Source organism: Nerophis ophidion, linkage group LG12 (assembly GCF_033978795.1).
Source record: "Nerophis ophidion isolate RoL-2023_Sa linkage group LG12, RoL_Noph_v1.0, whole genome shotgun sequence".
In the NCBI taxonomy this organism is placed as follows: Eukaryota; Metazoa; Chordata; class Actinopteri; order Syngnathiformes; family Syngnathidae; genus Nerophis; species Nerophis ophidion.
This window is the reverse complement of record NC_084622.1, coordinates 41,111,195-41,131,182: the sequence shown is the minus strand read 5'-3', so window position 1 is coordinate 41,131,182 and position 19,988 is coordinate 41,111,195. Positions and strand designations below refer to the sequence as shown.

Below are 19,988 nucleotides of genomic sequence, written 5' to 3'. Positions count from 1 at the left end.
TCACTCTGATGTGATCTTGTTGGGTTTTTATTTAGGTAAATCTTGCTGAAAGCACCATGCAGCACCATGGTGCTGTTGAAAGAGTGGCCGGGCCAGCAACCTGAGGGTTCCTGGTTCGATCCCCAGCTTCTACCAAACTAATCACGTCCGTTGTGTCCTTGAGCAAGACACTTCACCCTTGCTCCTGATGGGTCGTGGTTAGTGCCTTGCATGGCAACTCCTGCCATCAGTGTGTGATTGTGTGTGTGAAAGGGTGAATGTGGATTTAGTGTCAGAGCGCTTTGTGTACCTTGAAGGTAGAAAAGTATATATACAAGTATAAGCCATAACTTACCATGATGGCAATGGTAAACAATATAAGATTTAATTCCAACTGTATTAGCTCCTTTTAAATTCCATTCATTCAGTCATGTATATTCAGCCACAATATTCAGCCACAATATTCCAATTAATGGCATGTTTTTGCATACAGCCCCAAAAAAATTTATCAAGACGTAAAAAAAAGATGTTTTATTTCAACAAACGCTTTCACATACGAGGAACAAAATATGACAATACAGAGATAAATATTACAAGTTAATTGCAAGTTGCTTATTTTTCATAGCTGCATGGTGCTTATTTGATGTTATTCGTGTTTCACTTTGAAACTGTGATCGTCATCCTTCCCATATTCGGCATCCAACCTTTATTTGGGATTATCTGATCTACAGTTATGCTACTCGTGTTTTATTGTTAGGGTACTTTGTGTAAACATAGCTTTCACTGAAGTGTCAACAAAAACGTTAAAGCCAAAGGTTTCAAATAGCTCTCATCTGTCAAGCGAATGTTGCATTACATTGTAATAACAGTATTCATTACTATACAGAAGAAAGACGACACATGATACAAGGACAGTCTTATTTCTCTGACTCTCTCCAGCCTCTTGCATTCCTACCAAATTTGTAGACCAATCTGCGTCCGTCTACTCGTTCTAGGATTTCCCTCTTGTAATAATATCTGTCAGAGAAAAAGTATAGACTTATTAATGGAAAAAACATGACAGCAATTGTAACATTACCATTTCAACAGTCTCTCGATTGAATTTTAATCAGTTGAGTTATGCATGTACGGTGGTATTTTAGTTAACGCAATAAAAACAGTATTGCCTGTAAATTTATATTTATATTTTTTGGAAAACATAAGACTTTGGTGTGTCAAAACATCTTAATGTTTGGGTATACTATTTTGTAAATTTAATGAAGAATATTACTGGTTTAAAATGGAACTGGACTTTTATAGGAATTTTGCCTATCGATCACAATCAACATTAAAAGAAGGACGACAGATGGATTTTTTAAATGCACTCGAAATAGTAAATCAATTCAATCGAAAGTACACTTACAATGGAGCCTATGGGAGCCGTTCAATTCTACCTTTAAAGCCCTAAAAAAACATCCTACATACCTCCATTAGGATTTTATGTACATGATGTAAGTATATATGTAATTTAGTAACAGGCACATTTATAATCACATTTAATATTTACATATTTTTATCATTTTAGGCATATGCGGCACATTAATTTTAAAAAGGCATCACAAAGTTAGCTATTTTTCTTTATCACTGATTTCTGCTCACTGAAGATTTTATGAGAGCCAACAGACAATAAAACATCACTTACTGTAAAAGGTCTGCTGTCATTAAGATGCCGACTGCTGGGACGTTAATATACCCTCATTTAGATGAAAAATGTCTCATAATCCTTGCAAAGGAACGGGGTGGGGGCAGAGGGGAAAAATAACTTTCCGTGTTGTTTTCACCAGTTCCAGGTCTTAAATGGCTGCCAAAGTGTCCCACCCTGTTGGATTATACCCTCAGCCATCTACTTCTCAGGTGAGAGTCATGATTTGTGATCTACAATAAACTTACAGGGAGCAGGGAAGCGAGGAAACAGCGGACCACTTGATGATGTAAACATCGGCCCACAGGAAGTGATTATGTCACCGCTATAACTACTTTGTCTGCAATAGCACTTACGATAACAATATCACTCATACTTGGTAATTATTATTCAAGTCACAAAATGTAAATTGGGAATTGTTGTCATTTTTTGAATGGTTATTTATCAGGTTTTATAGGCGTAATAGAGGAGTTCCCATTGGCTTCACTGTAAGCAGACTTGTATTTACGTTCATTTAATATTTAAAATGCACAAAAAAAAAAATCCATTCGTCGTCATGTCTTTCATAATGATTGTGAACGAAAAAGTTCAGTTTTCCCCTTAAGCACTTACATATAATCCCAATAGACTCAGCAATGCATTTTTGCAATGTCTCCTGCGGTGGATGTTAAGTATTTATTACTTGTACTTATTAATATAGAATAATGAAGATAGTTACTTGTTTTCTACAAAACAGCAGTAAAAATGATGGATGAAAAAAATATATAATTGACACTAATTATTGACAAAGACAACCTTTTTGAAAAAATACAAATATTATGGTACACTTAGGGCATTGAATCGATTGCAACATGAATTTTCAGATTATTTTAGAAGACATCTGAGCAGGCTTCATTAGGTAATGCTCCCAGCCTTAGCTAGGACAGCTTTAAACTGAGTAAATGGTGCAGGATACAAGTATATAGCCTTTTAGACAAAAACTGTCCCATCGAGGTCTCTTAGCATGACCAAATGAAGCCTGCTTCCAAGACAATCTCAACAGTCCAGTCGAGATCAGTTCAAATCAATGACCTGAGAATACAATGACCTGGATGAATGAGAATATTCATTGATCCATTGTCTTTGAATTGTCTGATGCTCAGTGGATCCGTCAGTAAAATTGTCTAACATAGAACATGTATGTATAATTAAATAGACAGTTCACATATTTAATCTTTTTTGTGATTTAGTTTTTCTGATGTGTTTATCAGTTTACCCTTCATCATGCAAATCCTATACTACAAACTGCCTTGCCAGTTCACATGTCTCCACACAAAAAAATGTTAAATATTAATGTGATGATTAGAGGTGATAAGAGACCTTCAAGGAAAGACATTGAGAATCTAAGGGAATAGTGGCTTGATTTGCTTTCACTTGTAATTTTGGAAGTTGAAGCTGTAGTGCGGAGTATATTATACCATACTACCATTGGGTAGTACACTGAGGGTTGATCAGTCATGTCAAAATGTTGATAGACCAGCTCAACATTCCAAAGCACTGCTATAGTTAGTTAGCATCTACACCTATGATGACTAGCTCAGGGGAAAGTGCATCTGCAAAATATTACTAATAGGTCAAATACAATTTGCAGGAAAAAATGCTTTATTAAAGGGAGCATATTCATTGGGTCGAGCAATTATTTTATTGGAATTTACATTAGTGTATAGATAAGGATTAAGAGCAGTACAACACGAATAAAAATAGAGATTAGTCACTTTTACAACAATGATAAATTGGTATCTATATTTCTGCTGACTCAGCTGTGGAGAATAATAAAACAGTCTTTGGAGTCACCATGCGCAGTTCTCCCCTTCAACGTAAATTATACAACCACTGAATGTAATAGCTCACTACAACCCAACTCCTTAAAACCCACAATTTCTTATTTTTCTATTTATCATTTTGGCAGTGTTGTCATACCTCATTGCTCTGCTCAGCTTCTCGTACGTCATGCTACTGTTGTTTTTCTTCTTGCCCCATAGCTGTGCCACTTCTTCGGATTTTAGGAAGCGGAATACCCCTTCTTTCCGATCCTCCCACTTGATCAGGCCTGGGTTGCGTTCAGGGTACAGTAGAATGTCTCTGATAAATTCCCATAAGTGTGTCCCCCTTGGATCTGCAGAGCATTGCAAAAAAGTATTGTAGAAGTACATACTGTACGTATATTACTTATTGTAAAAAAATATATCCTAAAAGGACAAAAAGTATTGGGACACGTGTTTGTTACATTAATTAATCAGAAGTAACTGATGCTAGATTTGAGATTGGGTCTGGCTGACAACCGCTGTTATGTTTTCTGTCAAATGTGCTTAATGGGGTTGAAGTCAGGTTTCTTGGGTTGTTCCACACAAAATTCATGTACAGTCATTTCTTTCTACATTTCTACAAAATCTTTTCTTAATGTGTTTTGGCCTTAATTAAGTGATTAATTAAGTCTTAATTATGTTTTTTATTGTAATACAGTACAGTATTTGTCTTATTTTCAGGCTTGTGAGCACCCTTTGAGAAGAAAAGACCATTTATATTGGCATGAAGTACCGCCACGCCTCGAAAGACACATTTTAAAATCAAGACGGGTGCATTTCTACACTATATTTTACATCCAGATCTATTGTCAATTACCATCCTCTTTTGGATTTCTTTTTGACACTTTTGTGTCCCATGTACTGTACCACAGAATTATTTGTTTTTTAGTGGATCATTTTTCAAACATTAGTGTCATTGAGAATGTCATGTACAATTCTATAACATGAATGCAAAGAACTTAGAAAACGTTTCCCATTTGACAACTGTAGCCTACAGCCTCAGGTAAAATACTTCTGGTGCCGTGACCTCTGTTTACATCCGTAAATACTCCAGAAGTACAATTGGTTCAGAACTAACAGTCTTTAGTTTGTTATCATCCAAATATGATTAGCAAAGTGGACAGCCGCCAACGATGTGGCTCAGAGAGCGAACGCAGGCGACAGCAAGTGAACTAACTAGATTGTAAGCTAAGTAGCGAGTGGTTTGTTGCTCCAGACGTATACCCGTCCTGCAAGTCAATGCGCCGTTTAGACAAGAGTGAGGCGAGTGTTCAAAGATTTTGTTTTTTTTTTCATTAAAAAACACAGGGGTGAGATTGTGACTTAAAAAAATATTGTTTGCTATTATTTTGTTGTGGCAATCAAAAGAAAAAAAGTTGGACTTTTGTTTCTGGGTTGAGAGTGACCACTACTAAACAATAACACAAACGGCTAACATTTAGGCTACTGTATCTTGACCAACTTTTGATAGAACAACCTTTTGATGTACTTCATCTTCAACAACAGTCTCAAAAGACAACAGTGGGACGTAACGTCGAGCTAGCAAGACCATCCAAAAACAGCAGCTGTCTGGCCAAAGTCGAGATGAATTATTTTGATGGACTACTACTCCGACGTCAATAACACAGCTTTGGCTTGAGGGATGTGAAATGATAATCCAAGACCCCATTGCTAACGACTTGAATGCTGACAACAGAGCTAACTATCCTAGTTGCGACTGTCAAGTTGACAAAGTTTTTGTAGAACACTTACGCCTGTGGTTTTAGCACATGGAAGCCCAGTTCTAATTTAGAGGGACTACCCAGAACGAGAGGAAACATTTCCAAGTCGTGGCCGTCTTGTAGTCAGCGCCTCCGTAAATTTTTCATAGAGGTGGCCGGACCATGGTCACATTTGTCTACTATCAGGTGAGAGCTGGATTAATTGATATGTATTGTATTAGTGATTCCAAAGCCCCCAAAAAAGTCTGCGGGCTATAAAGCGTTTTCCGTTCGGGCTCCAGTACTCTGGAAGGCCCTCCCGGTAACAGTTCGAGCTGCTACCTCAGTAGAAGCATTTAAGTCTCACCTTAAAACTCATTTGTATACGCTAGCCTTTAAATAGACCTCCTTTTTAGACCAGTTGATCTGCCGCTTCATTTCTTTTTCTCCTCTGTCCCCCCCCTCCCTTGTGGAGGGGGTCCGCTCAGATGACCATGGATGAAGTACTGGCTGTCCAGAGTCGGGACCCAGGATGGACCGCTCATCGGGACCCAGCATTGACCGCTCGCCTGTGTATCGGCCTATGATGCTGATCCGACTCCGTTTGGGATGGTTTCCTGTGGACGGGACTCTCGCTGCTGTCTTGGATCCGCTTTGAACTGAACTCTCGCGGCTGTGTTGGAGCTCGACATCCATTGCTTTCGGTCCCCTAGAGGGTGCGGGGGGGGGGGGGGGGGGGTTGCCCACATTTCCTCTCCAAGGTTCTCATAGTCATCATTGTCACTGGCGTCCCACTTGGTGTAAATTCTCCTTGCCCACTGGGTGTGAGTTTTCCTTGCCCTTATGTGGGTTCTTCCGAGGATGTCGTAGTCGTAGTGGTTTGTACAGTCCTTTGAGACATTTGTGATTTAGGGCTATATAAATAAACATTGATTGATTGATCGATTGATAATTATAATCTAGAATTTACTTTCAGCAAGTTTGAGACGAAGCTGAAGCAGCTATCGGCTCAGTGTGTCAACAGTAGCAGCATAAGCTGGCATTAGCTCACTGCTATCAATATGCCGCTAAAATAGTATGTCTTCATTGGCGCTTACAATAACAATATTGCTCATATATGGTTCATTTTCAGGCCTGTAAATTGAATATCGTTGAGAGTTTTTGAAGTTTTTAGAGAGCATATAATGAGCACAACAGAGGACCCTTGATCTGTTGAATCAATTGTTGGCATTTTTATTTACGATTTCTAATGAATAAAAAAGCCAAGCTTATGTGTTATTGTCTTATTTAAGGATTGTGAATGAAAAACACCACATCTCTTTCAAACGTTTGCATATTTCAAGTATGACTGATCTGATAACATTGTCAGAGTGCAGAAACATTACTACTGCGATGTCGATCTCCGAAAATAGCCAAAGGTATTCAGAGCACAATATTCAAAATGACTCACTGAATTTGTGGCATTTTCTGATGTTTAACCTGTGTTTTCACATACTTTGTGGATTGTAAACACAATTGGATATAATTTAATGGGTACAATGAAACACAAATAACCCTAAAAAGTCAAGCTGTTTTTGCACTCTACTGGTACTTTAAATCTTGGAGTGGTACACTATAACTATAAACCATAATTTCAGCATTCTGTTCTACTGTTGTAGTAAACCGGCCTGTAGAAAACTATCAGAAAAACTTCAGGAAATGCCTCCTAATATAATTTGTTTTATTTTGTGGTCTTGATTTACTTAAAAATATTTTTAATGTTTACTTGTTCAGGTTAGTCTTGTAGTGGCCTGGTGACAGCCATAGTAGCAATGCTTGGAGGATCCTTCGGGCTACCGGTGACTATCCACTGTAGAACACAATCAAGGCTACTACATTGGGTGAAACAAAAAGTTGACTATATGGGTGTTATTTCATGTTTAGCAAGATTTTATAATGTTGAAAAAATACACATTTTAGAAGGTTGGAAGACGTAAACAGTTTTTTTTATGCTCCAACGATGGAAATACTTTGTTTATTTAGAACAGTGGTTCTCAACCTTTTTTCAGTGATCTACCCCGTGAACATTTTTTTAATTCTAGTACCCTCTAATCAGAGCAAAGCATTTCTGGTTAAAAAAAGAGATAAAAAAAGTAAAATACCGCACTATGTCATTAGTTTCTGATTTATTAAATTGTATAACAGTGCAAAATATTGCTCATTTGTAGTGGTCTTTCTTGAACTATTTGGAAAAAAATATATAAAAATAACTAAAAACTTAATTAATAAGTGATTCAATTATAAATAAAGATTTTTACACATAGAAGTAATCATCATCTTAAAGTGCCCTCTTTGGGGATTGTAATAGAGATCCATCTGGATTCATCAACTTAATTCTAGGCATTTCTTCACAAAAAAAGTAATCTTTAACATCAATATTTATGGAAAATGTCCACAAAAATGAACATTGCATTATTGCATTTTTTTTCACAGTTTATGAACTTACATTCATATTTTGTTGAAGTATTATTCAATAAATATATTTATAAAGGATTTTTGAATTGTTGCAATTTGTAGAGTATTTTTTTAAAATCTCACGTACCCCTTGGCATACCTTCAAGTACCCACAGGGGTACACGTACCCCCATTTGCCAACCACTGATTTAGAATATTCATATTTTGTGAATATTTGTTTATTTCTGTCTGGCGAGAGACGACTGGGGGAAAAACCTGCCCCCAGAAAGTTGGCAGCGCAGAACTGTTTAAATCGTTATGGTAGAGGTTAGAAAAGATAAGGCACTGTTTTCAGGGCTCTGATGCAAAGTTCACCAAAATTTGGCATTCATTTCAGGAACATGTTGATTACTTGAGCCTGGATGCTGATGCTATTGTTTAAGCGCACCCTGTTGATCAACTTAAAATTCTCAGTTTGCTTGCTAAACATTATACATTATAAGGCAGGGGTCACCAACGCAGTGCCCGCGGGCACCAGGTAGCCCGTAAGGACCAGATGAGTCGCCCGCTGGCCTGTTCTAAAAAAAGCTCAAATAGCGGCACTTACCAGTGAGCTGCTCTATTTTTTAAATTTTATTTATTTACTAGCAAGCTGGTCTCGCTTTGCTCGACATTTTTAATTCCAAGAGCGACAAAACTCAAATAGAATTTGAAAATCCAAGAACATATTTTAAAAACTTGGTCTTCACTTGTTTAAATAAATTCATTTATTTTTTTACTTTCCTTCTTAAAACTTTCAGAAAGACAATTTTACAGAAAAAATACAACCATAAAAAAGATTTTAGGATTTTTAAACACATATACCTTTTTACCTTTTAAATTCCTTCCTCTTCTTTCCTGACAATTTAAATCAATGTTCAATTATTTTTTTTTTATTATTGTAAAGAATAATAAATACATTTTAATTTAATTCTTCATTTTAGCTTCTGTTTTTTCGACGAAGAATATTTGTGAAATATTTCTTCAAACGTATGATTAAAATTAAAAAAAATATATTCTGGCAAATCTACAAAATAAGTAGAATCAAATTTAAATCTTATTTCAAAGTATTTTGAATTAGTTTTAAAATGTTTGTACTGGAAAATTTAGAAGAAATAATGATTTGTCCTTGTTAGAAATATAGCTTGGTCCAATGTTTTACCTTTTTAAAACATATCATCAAAATTCTAAAAATTAATCCTAATCAGGAAAAAATACTAATGATGTTCCATGAATTATTTTTTAAATTTTTTTCAAAAAGATTCAAATTAGCTAATTTTTCTCTTCATTTTTTTCGGTTGAATTTTGACTTTTAAAGAGTCGAAATTGAAGATAAACTATGTTTCAAAATTGTATTTAAATTTTTTTTTCGTGTTTTCTCCTCTTTTAAACCGTTCAATTAAGTGTTCTTTTTCATCATTTATTCTCTACAAAAAACCTTCAATAAAAGGAAAAAAAATGTACGACGGAATGGCAGACAGAAATAGCCATTTTTCTATATATATAGATTTATTTATTAAAGGTAAATTGAGCAGATTGACTATTTCTGGCAATTTATTTAAGTGTGTATCAAACTGGTAGCCCTTCGCATTAATCAGTACCCAAGAAGTAGCTCTTGGTTTCAAAAAGGTTGGTGACCCCTGTTATAAGGTATAGTAGCGGCGCACACTAATTTAATCGTATTCATTCCTTAGTAGTTTTTTTTTTTCAATTAATTTTTTTGCGGCAGGGGCTCATTCATGTATGTGTGTGTGTATGTTTGTATACATATATGCGTATCCTTGGTTTTATGGTTTCATAACGCTTTACTATATTTGTGTATATGGGTATGTATGCAAACATTATGGTAACCCCAAAAATTGACAAAACGGGTAAACTAAAAGGTATATACCCCTGATTGATGAAGTGTTAAAGATTTGTGTCCCAAGACTGTGGTCCAAATGGAGGCTTTAAGTTTTTTGTATTCTACTTACTGTGTTTTTTGGCTCGCTGTGGACGATTGTAAGACACTTGGAACAGAAACAGATAAGATACATCATTGGATTGTTTTTCCCTTTACAAATGTGACATGTAAAAATATTCACATGTCAAGTGTATATTTATTTATTTACTCTTACCAGGGCTGGAAAGCGAGGGTGAGACATGAGGGGGGATCAAGGAGTCAAAGACTTCTATACCAAACAGAGTTAAAGGCAAAACTTTCATCATGTATTTTGAATTTAAAAAAAAAAGATAGACTCAAAGATCAGATGTGTACATTTACTGTACCTATTTGCGGATAGCTGACATCTGAAAATGCACAGGAAATGTCTACTGTAAAAAAAACAACATTGAATGAAATAATTGTTAGAAAACTACAATGTGTATCCAGACGAGACAATTTGATTTTTCTTACTCTCTGGTTTTAGTTCTAGTTGATTCATTTCCACATGGTAGTCCCCTGCAAGGTAGTGAGAGAAAGCATAGAATACAAACATCACAGTTTGAGTTTTTCTTTTAAATGGGAACTGCACTTTTTGGGAATTTTGACTATCATTCACAAGCCTTTTGTAAGACTAGAAAAGATGTTTTTCTTTTTTGTTGCATTCTTAATTTTAAATAAATGCGATCAAAAATCCACTTACAATGGAGCCTACGGAAGTCGTTCTATTCTGCCTATAAATGCCCTTAAAGGATAGCTGCACTTTTTTGGGAATCCTTCATAATTATCGAGAGACAAGAAGACAAAAGGTTTTCTTTTTTTCGCTTTCTAACATGTAAAAAATCGGGTTGTTCTTGGTGGCTGGCAATGCTTCTAATAGGAACAATCAATTCTACCTCCGAATCACTTTAAAAATGTGTTCAAAAACCGTCAACAATACATAATTTACATTCTGTAACCTGTATGATAACCAAACTGTAGCAACATTGTTATTGTAAGAGCAAACACATCGGCATGCCTCAGAATTAGCCGTAAAAGCTAACTACAGAAAGAGATAAGCTCGCTTCAACGACAACACAAAATAGGTTTTAGTTTGTAACACACAACACAACAATAGAACATCAATCTGTACTGACTGAAAAACCGTATCTGTAAAGTATTAGCTCACAATTCATGTTTTGTTTGTACACAACTAGCCAGACGACGAAAGTACTGTAGTTGCAATAACATGCATGACGTGCTGCATGTATCATGATCGACATATATAGTGGCTTACTCGATGTTCGTTTTGGTCCAGCTGTCGGGGGATGTTTTTTTCCCATTGAATTTGGGTAAGCAATCCATTTATATCGAAATAGCTTGGCTCCAAGTTCCACATTTAGTGTTAAAAGCACTTTCACCTCACTCTCTGCTTCCGTCTGCTCCAACATCTCACCCTTCCTTCGTGCTCGCTTCTATAAGGAATAGCTCATCCTCAGTATTTTCATCATCAAAAATATAAGACTGTAAATTTTTATTTGTCAAAATATAATTGTCTTTGTTGTTTTTTACCACGTTTGCCATGACTAGAACACATACACGCGTTTGTTTCTGGAATTAGGAAAACGCATTTGTTGCCAGAAGTTGGCTGTGCGCTGCTATGGAAAGAAAAATCAACGCACTAAAGAAATCAGTCTTGGTGTTGAATACAATCATCAAAATACAGTAAATATTATGGTAACACTTTAGTATGGGGAACACATACATGTTTGGTAGGGGAAACATATTCACAAATAATTAGTTGCTTATTAACATCCAAATTAGTCATATATATGCTCTTAATTAGTCATCAGTAAGTACTTATTAATGCCTTTTTCTGCATGGCCTTGTTATACAACCAGTAAGCCATAAACTAAGAGTCTTCCCTCAATAACCACAGAATTATTGCTTATTAGTAACCCTAACCCTAACCCTTATGTGTAACCCGAGTGTCCAAATAACTCCATACTTAAGTATGCGGACATCCTGGACAAGTCGCCTCCTCTTCGCAGGGCCAACAGAGATAGACAGACAACATTTACACACTAAGGTCATTATAGTGTTGCCAATGAACCTATCCCCAGGTGCATGGTTTTGGAGGTGGGAGGAAGCCTCAGTACCCGTAGGGAACCCACGCAGTCACGGGGAGAACATGCAAACTCCACACAGAAAGATCCCGAGCCCGGGATTGAACTCAGGACTACTCAGGATCTTCATATTGTGAGGCACATGCACTAACCCCTGTTCCACCGTGCTGCCCCAGTGCAGGATTAATAGACTCAAAAACTTTTTTGTCCCACATTTTAAATTATATCTCAATTCTGTACACTGCTGCTGAAATTTAAAATTTTCCTGAGGGAACTCTCCTGAAGGAATCAATAAAGTACTATTTATTTATCTATTATAATGTTTTTATACAAACTGTATTATCTGAAAGTTAGTGTTTCTTTTAAAAAGACACATTACACGTTGTGTGCTGTTTAGCGCGTGCCAAGTACTAATTAAATTGATTTCAAATTGATTACAACGGGAGAAGTGATTTGAGATTGATGTGTTTTGAGTTAGGCGCACCATCCCAGAACCAAGTAATTTGAGGTACTACTGTGAATGCAATAGAGAGAGAGAGAGAGAGACATCGAGAACTACAGTTTTTGTTGTGTTGCTTTGAACTGTGACCTTTCATTCAAACCTGTTGTGCACCTTATTGCGTCATTTAATGTGTTTATAATGTCTTCGATAGCAGGCATAGATAAAACGGTTGATAGATAGTAAACCGGATGCTCGTGAAGCTAAACATTACGAGGAGATTCATGACTTCATTACTTCATTCAGTTGCCTTTTTGTTGGATTCTTGATTGAACTTAATGTTCATGTTGAGACACACAAAGGTTACCTGAAAAGTATTTATTCCTTGTGTCTACATTGTGTATGCTATTGCAGAGTACCACCCCTTTCTGGCTCTGTGACTTTTCTCCTTCTACACATTTTTTCCTTTCACTTTAAGGACAATCAGAGTAGACGTACCGTTCCACTTGAGCTGTGTTATGCCATGGAAAAGAATGGGTCCCAGGCTTCCTGCTGCACGAACAAAGTCCTGGTAGGTCAGTTTGCAGAGCTGGTGGCCATCCATATCAAAATTTTGGAACGGGATATTGGAGGCGTTAATCTGGTTCATGTCCATGACCTGCTGCAGCCACTCCCACACTTGGTATTTACTCCAGAACTGAGGCTGGGAATCATGAGTCCAGAGGCGACCACTTCTGTATCCAGACATCATAATTGGAACTGGAAGATCACATTAAGAAGTTACCAGTTTTTTCTGTCAGTTAAGACATGGTAGAGGGACAGGATGAGTGTGCAAGTGTGAGTCGTATGTATCACCATTTGGATGATAGCTGGTCAAAGCCCACTGGTTAGAGGTGGTAATCTGAGTGTCCAAAGAGGTGTTAAGTGGAGTAACGCTCATGTTGTTGCTGCAACACTGGTTTACCATGGCATGGGTGCAGCTGGAGAAGAGGAGTATTAGCTGAAAAGAAAAGCAGAATTTTTTCAGCTACGGAAAATATCAATGCATTTTACAGTAATTCTGATAGGCAAATTGGAACCCAGTGGGCATTTAACATCAATATGGCATCAAAAAGTTCTGACATCAAGATCTTATCAAATATAGATATGAAAATGTTAAAACATTGATCCCCGTTTCACAGTAAAAGACTGACATTAATTTGACCTCAACATTTATTTTTACATGTAGTGGTTTAAAAAATATCAGTATAATACATTTGTTTTTATTTTGTAATCAGGTATAGTTCCAAACATTAGAACTGCCAATAGAACATTACATATGAAGTAACATTACAGCATCACTAATAAAACAAGTTACAAGTCTCAATAAATTCACAGCAATTACTTTGCTAATAACTGCATGTCTTTTACAGTAACAGTTCAATTACTTGGTAGTTGGGATTCTACAATTATTTACAACACAGTTATAACAAAAAAACTGAAATAGGTTGAGGCTTAACAGTGAATTAGGAAGCAGTTAGAATGATATGCTGCAACTTCACATCCGTGATTTTATGATCATGTCAACTTTTATACATTGAGAACCCAAAAAGTGTTAAAGGGGAACATTATCACCAGACCTATGTAAGCGTCAATATATACCTTGATGTTGCAGAAAAAAGACCATGTTTTTTTAACCGATTTCCGAACTCTAAAAGGGTGAATTTGGCGATTTAAACGCCTTTCAATTGTTCGCTGTCGTAGCGATGTCCTTTCACCCGTGACGTCACGTTGTGAAACGACCCTCCATTTTCTAAAACACATTACACACACCAAGTCAAATCAGCTTTGATTGATTGATTGATACTTTTATTAGTAGATTGCACAGTTCAGTACATATTCCGTACAATTGACCACTAAATGGTAACACCCGAATAAGTTTTTCAACTCGTTTAAGTCAGGGTCCACGTTAATCAATTCTGTTGTTTTCCGTTTTTTCGACTGTTTTCTGGTACCTTGGAGACATCATGCCTTGTCAGTGTGTTGTCGGAGGGTGTAACAACACTAACAGAGACGGATTCAAGTTGCACCAGTGGCCAAAAGATGCGAAAGTCCTTCGTTTGTTCTGCACACTGTACCGACGACAGCTATGCTAAGACAGAGATGGCAAGAATGTGTGGATATCCTGTCACACTCAAAGCAGATGCATTTCCAACAATAAAGTCAACTAAATCACAAAGGTGAGTTTTGTTGATGTTATTGACTTACAGTATGTGGAGAGCTAATCAGAAATATTTGGTCGCCGCATGACTGCAAACTAATCGATGCTAACATGCTATCTAGGCTACCTGTATGTACTTATTGCAACATTATGCCTCATTTGTAGCCATATTTGCATCCAGTCTTTCCCTCCACCCACATTTAATGCCAAACAAACACATACCAATCGTTGGTTAGGAGACGATCCCCAATTTCGTCCACGCTTCCTCCTGTGCCGCTGTCTGTCGTGATATGGCTCAAAAGCTTCTGTTTCTTTTTTAATTTCGTTTTCGGTACCTGCCTCCACACTCCAACCATCCATTTCAATACATGCGTAATCTGTTGAATCGCTTGCGCCGCTGATATCCGAGTCTGAATCCGAGCTACTATGCTATACCTTTCTGTACTATCCGCCATGTTTGTTTCTGGTGGCTTCACGCGGTGACGTCACAGGACAATAGACGGGTGGATATAGCGATGATGTAAATCAGGCACTTTGAAACCGTTTTTCGGGATATTGCGTGATGGGTAAAATTTTGAGAAAAACATTGAAAAATAAAATAAGCCACTGGGAACTGATTTTTATTGGTTTTAACCCTTCAGAAATTGTGATAATGTTTCACTTTAATAAAGCTAATGTAAATGTTTATAATAAACTCAAGTTTTAAGGTACAGGTGAACCTCGATTCAAGAACCCCTCCAGTCTTTGCGCCAAATATGTCTATGTCATCATAAATTATGCGTCTCACCTGGATGATAGAAAAACGATGTTGTAATCTGACAACTTGGTACACTTTGAAAGCCAATTCAGACCCGAAATTGTAAAAAACGACAGAAAAAGACGCTTGGTTCCACTTCCCTTTTCTTTGCGAGGGTTATTAGTCATTCTTCATCTAAATGGGAACGTATGAACTATCCCAGCAGTCGGCATCTTAACGACAGCAGACCTTGTACAGTAAGTGCTGATTTGTCGGCTCTCATAAAGTCTGCAGTGAGCAGTGAGTAGTAATCAGTGATGAAGTTGAAAAAAAAAGGGGATTTCATATTTCATGATGAGTTTTTAAAATGAATGCACCACGTTTGCTTAAAATGAGCCAAATATGAAAATATTAAATGTAATAAGAAATGTGTCTCTTACTAGATTACATATATACCTACATCATGTATATAAAACTTTAATGGAGGTGTTGGACGTTTTTTTAAGGGCTTTATAGGCCAAATAGAGTGACTACCATCGGCTCAATTGTAAGCGCACTTATTTACAAGCATTGAAAAAAATACATCCGCGGTCATGTCTTTTATTATCAACGATAAGCAACATTTTAAAAAAAGGGCTGTTCCCGTTTATAAATAGAGAAAAGCTCAACGAAAGCTGTAATTACCATCCAAACAGAAAAAAACAAGGTTGTAATTTGCCAAAAAACAAAAACAAATTTTGCACTATACATGACTAAATGATATTCATATTTAGTGATGCATGGCGATTCTGCACTGGGAAAGGTGATGATTCTGGAACTTTTGTTTGGTGTCGTTCCAATGAGATTTACAAAGAGGCCTGCCATACATGATATAGTCTGCATATCAGGTAATAGCACTTGAGAGATGGCTTTTGTTACATCTTCAGAAATGCACAAGTTTACATTGACATGTAGAATTTTTTTATTCCATCGATGGAAATGTTTTTTCCGGATGATAATGCATCTTGCCAAACTGCAAAAAACTGAAAAAACTTTAATTGCAGTCTGATAGTTTATATATCAATGATGAAATATTAACATTGCAACACATGCCAATACGGCCTTTTTAGTTTACTAAATTGCAATTTTAAATTTCCCGGGAGTTTCTTGTTGAAAGTGTCGCGGAATGACGACGTATACGTGTGATGTCACGGACTGTGAGGAAATATTAGCGCTGCGCACACACGCAGCTAAAAGTCGTCTGCTTTAACCGCATGATTATACAGTATTTTGGACTTCTGTTTGGCTGAATCTTTTGCAATTTGTTCATTTAATAATGGAGACTGTAAAGAACAATGCTGTTGGTGGAAAGCGGTGGATTCCAGCTGTCTTTAGCACCGAGACCCAGCCGGCGTTTCTTTGTTTGTTGTGAATCAGCATGTTTTTGGATGGGAAAATTGTGATATATATCTTACCGAAAACATCCGTGGATTATTTCTCATTCTGCAGCAGCTGTGAGCTTGGCTCCTCGGCTTCTCTCTGAGACACAGTGTGTTCAACGCAGCCATCCGACCTCAAAGTATGTCTTTACAATCTTTAAAATCTCACTAAAACACTATTAAAACAATAAGCAGATAAGGGATCTTCCAGAATTATCCTAGTACATGTGTCTAATCATCTGAAACGCTCACAATGCCGTCGTTTTTTTTTTGTTTTTTTTTTGTAGTCCGTCGCTATCAATATCCTCAAACACAAATCTTTCATCGTCGCTCCAATTAATGGGGAAGTTGTCGCTTTCTCGGTCAGAATCGCTCACGCTGCTGGCGTCCATGATTGTAATCAATGGGTGGATGTGAGAAGTCCGACAATCTGTGATGTCACGCGCACTACTTCCGGGAAAGGCAGGGCTTTTTTAAGATCGACCAAAAGTTCCGAACTTTATCGTCGATTTTCTCTACTAAATCCTTTCAGCAAAAATATGCAATATCGCGAAATTATCAAGTATGACACATAGAATGGACCTGCTATCCCCGTTTAAATAAGAACATCTCATTTCAGTAGGCCTTTAAGTAAAGTAACATTCTGCAAAATAGTCCAGATGACAATCCAATTGAAAATCTGTGGTGGAGAGTGAAGAAAATGGTCCATTAAAAGACTTCCACCTTCAAAGCTGAGCAATCGGAGAAAGTTGGAGCAAGATTTATGATGAGTACTGTTCGTCACTTGTGACTGCAGGCTGTTATAAAAGCCAGAGTTGGTGCAACAAAGTACTCAAGTGGTTTTCAAGGTTCTAAAATTGCTTCCTCAGAATTGTTCTTAAAAATGCAACTCTTTCTTCCTATCACAGTACATGTTCTTGATTTATTTTAGTGTTTCTTTAAGCAAGAAAATACTGTTATCTGCTCTTTCTACAAAATGAAACAACTAATTGATCATCATCCATGTCTGGGGATTTTATAATTTTGCCAAGGTTTTTTTTTAAGGAGAACGATTTTGTTGAACAGGCATGCATTGAGTGTTTTATAATTCTATACTTAACAAAACCCGCTTTAAGATCTGGGTCACATCTTCATAAAACTCATTCACTTTGACCTGTGTGATTACAAACAGAAAGATCTGGCAAATCAGGTTAAGGCGCTTAAAGATCAGTTTGCCCCAAGAGAATCATACCAAACTGGATGAGCGCTACAGACCATAGCAGTGTGTTTACTGGCTGGGTGCCTACTAGCTTTAAAACCAGTATTGACAAAATGTTGTGTAATTTCTGTCAAGAAAACATGCATATTTGTTTTTTGAAAAGTTTTCCAGTTGCTTAGATGTGTTGACAGTGTAAAAGTGGAACTCAAAGTGCATTGATTTTGAAATTTAATGCATTACAAAGGGTTGGTAGAATATGTATCCCTTAGCTATTTATAGTAAAGCAAACACACATTTGGTATTAACACTGTCATGGTAATTCCACAATGCTGATTGTAAATGAACAAAAAACTGAACTAATGGGAAAACAGCAAAACGAGCTGTAATTTTCTTTTTCATTTCGAGTTGTCACACAAAAGTCAAGCTAATGTTTATTTGAGTAATGAATCAAACCTCTCTATTTTTTTCAATGGTTTCACTAACAATATACAATTCCATGGTAACTTACCAGAGCAGGTGGACCCAGGCCTGATGAGGTCTGCAGCTTTACTCACAAGTGCTATCAAAGTTCTCCCAGTGTGTTACACTGAGAAGTGCCTCCCGAATGTGTAAATTGCTGAAACACGACAGGTGCTTCCCCAAAACAATGGGTATTTGTATTCTTCTAACTTCCTTCTGCTTATCCAATTGAGTAACTCCCTTTCTCTATGACAGGGAGATATTTGCATGTTGCTTGCTGACATCTATCAAACACACCCCTGGCACCGTTTATTACTTTGATTTTTTTTTTTTTTTTTGTTGGCTTAGCCTTTCAGTGCTGGGATTGAATTTTCTGAGTGTGTGAGGAAATCATACACTCGTTTAGCTTAATGGCTTTATGTCAGTCAAGTGTACGCATCAATATATCAATAATCAATCAATAAAGGGCTCAATAAAGTACTTTCTATTCTATATAACATTGTATACATATATAATCAAAAACGAAACAGAAAGAAAGAATGAAAAAAGAATTTTTTTTTTTTTTGGACTGAAAAGGTGTAGGCTGAAGCATCATTTTGTGGCCTACTCATCATATATTAACTTTATTTTTTGTGATTGATTTAAAAAAAAGGGACTTATCAGATATGCTTGGATTAATAAAAAAACTATTCATTGTTAATATGTGTCACACCCTTGTGACAGGTTTGGACTTGTTTTGTTTTTTCCCATTTGTGTGGTGTTATAGTTCCTGTCCAGTGCTCTTATTTTGGAGTTCCACGACCCCTGTCTATCCACTGAGTACTGGCTCCCACATCTATGCCCGATCTATGCCAATCAGTCTCCTATTTAGGACTGTGCTGCCTCACTGCTGTTATTTTTCGCATGTCATGATTAAATAACCGTGATGGGCAGATGAAGCTTCATGAGGCATTGAGCCAATTGGTTCAGAAATTTCTGACACTTCAATGCAAGCTTCGGCCCAAGACACCACCTGCTGGCTAAATATATAATTACAAGTAGCTGTATCTTAACCACATAATGTGTGACACATTAAATTGTTGAGTCTGTTATGGCTCTTGTACAATGGCAATAAAGCATAATAAATGTTTGACTGAATGGTTTTGCTAGGTAAGTTAACCAAATATAAAAAAATATGTGTTAAATGTTTATGTATGTATTATGTGTGAATATGTACTGTGTGTTCGTGTTTTACCAACACAGTAGAATCGTATAATATAACAGGTTGAATAATGTTTTTTTGTCACATTGAGGGATGGGCATAAAGAGGAAGAATACAATGTAATGTAACTTGGACAAAGATGTACATAACAAATGAGATTTAGTGGATTTTTAGTTGTGTTTTTTTTCTTGACAAAAACCTCTCCAACAACCAGCTATTGATTTCTGTTGGCTAGTTAAAAAATGTAAATTACAGAATGAGCTACTTAGTTTTTTTTATTATTATTATAATTTATTAAACAACAAATTATATTTGCCTAATATATTATATTTGTTTTGTGACTACAAAAACAGACTAGGAACAAAAAGACTTGAACATAGGCACTATAAACAAAACCAATTGAACTAGCATGGGAGCTAGAAAGAACAGAAAGCGCTAGCATGTGAAATAGGTACAAATGAACTAAATAGCATGGAAGCTAATCGAGATCCAAAAGATATTTACCACAATGCGGGATAGCGACGTCACTTGTTGCATCATAAGCAAATTACACTGTGAGGCAGTGTGAGTTTTCCTTGCCCTTTTGTGGGTTCTTCCGAGGATGTTGTAGTCGTAATGATTTGTGCAGTCCTTTG

The 19,988-nt window shown here is 36.6% G+C and overlaps 1 protein-coding gene across 2 annotated transcripts; it reads right to left on the bottom strand.

The window, feature by feature from the left end:
* Positions 1–495: 495 nt before the first annotated feature.
* LOC133563442 (ETS homologous factor-like) lies at positions 496–18,367 on the bottom strand. 2 transcript variants are annotated; one of them, XM_061917568.1, is made up of 9 exons: positions 18,202–18,367; positions 12,997–13,141; positions 12,640–12,900; positions 10,072–10,116; positions 9,945–9,986; positions 9,794–9,847; positions 9,650–9,685; positions 3,620–3,815; positions 496–996 (listed from the first exon to the last, which is right to left on the bottom strand). In XM_061917568.1, exons 2-9 carry the CDS (start codon positions 13,106–13,108, stop codon positions 897–899), a joined length of 846 nt encoding a protein of 281 aa, XP_061773552.1. In that variant the 5' UTR covers positions 13,109–13,141; positions 18,202–18,367; the 3' UTR covers positions 496–896. The 2 variants fall into 2 exon arrangements, with proteins under 2 accessions (XP_061773552.1, XP_061773551.1); XM_061917567.1 differs by having other exon boundaries at positions 9,945–9,989; positions 18,202–18,363.
* Positions 18,368–19,988: the final 1,621 nt, after the last annotated feature.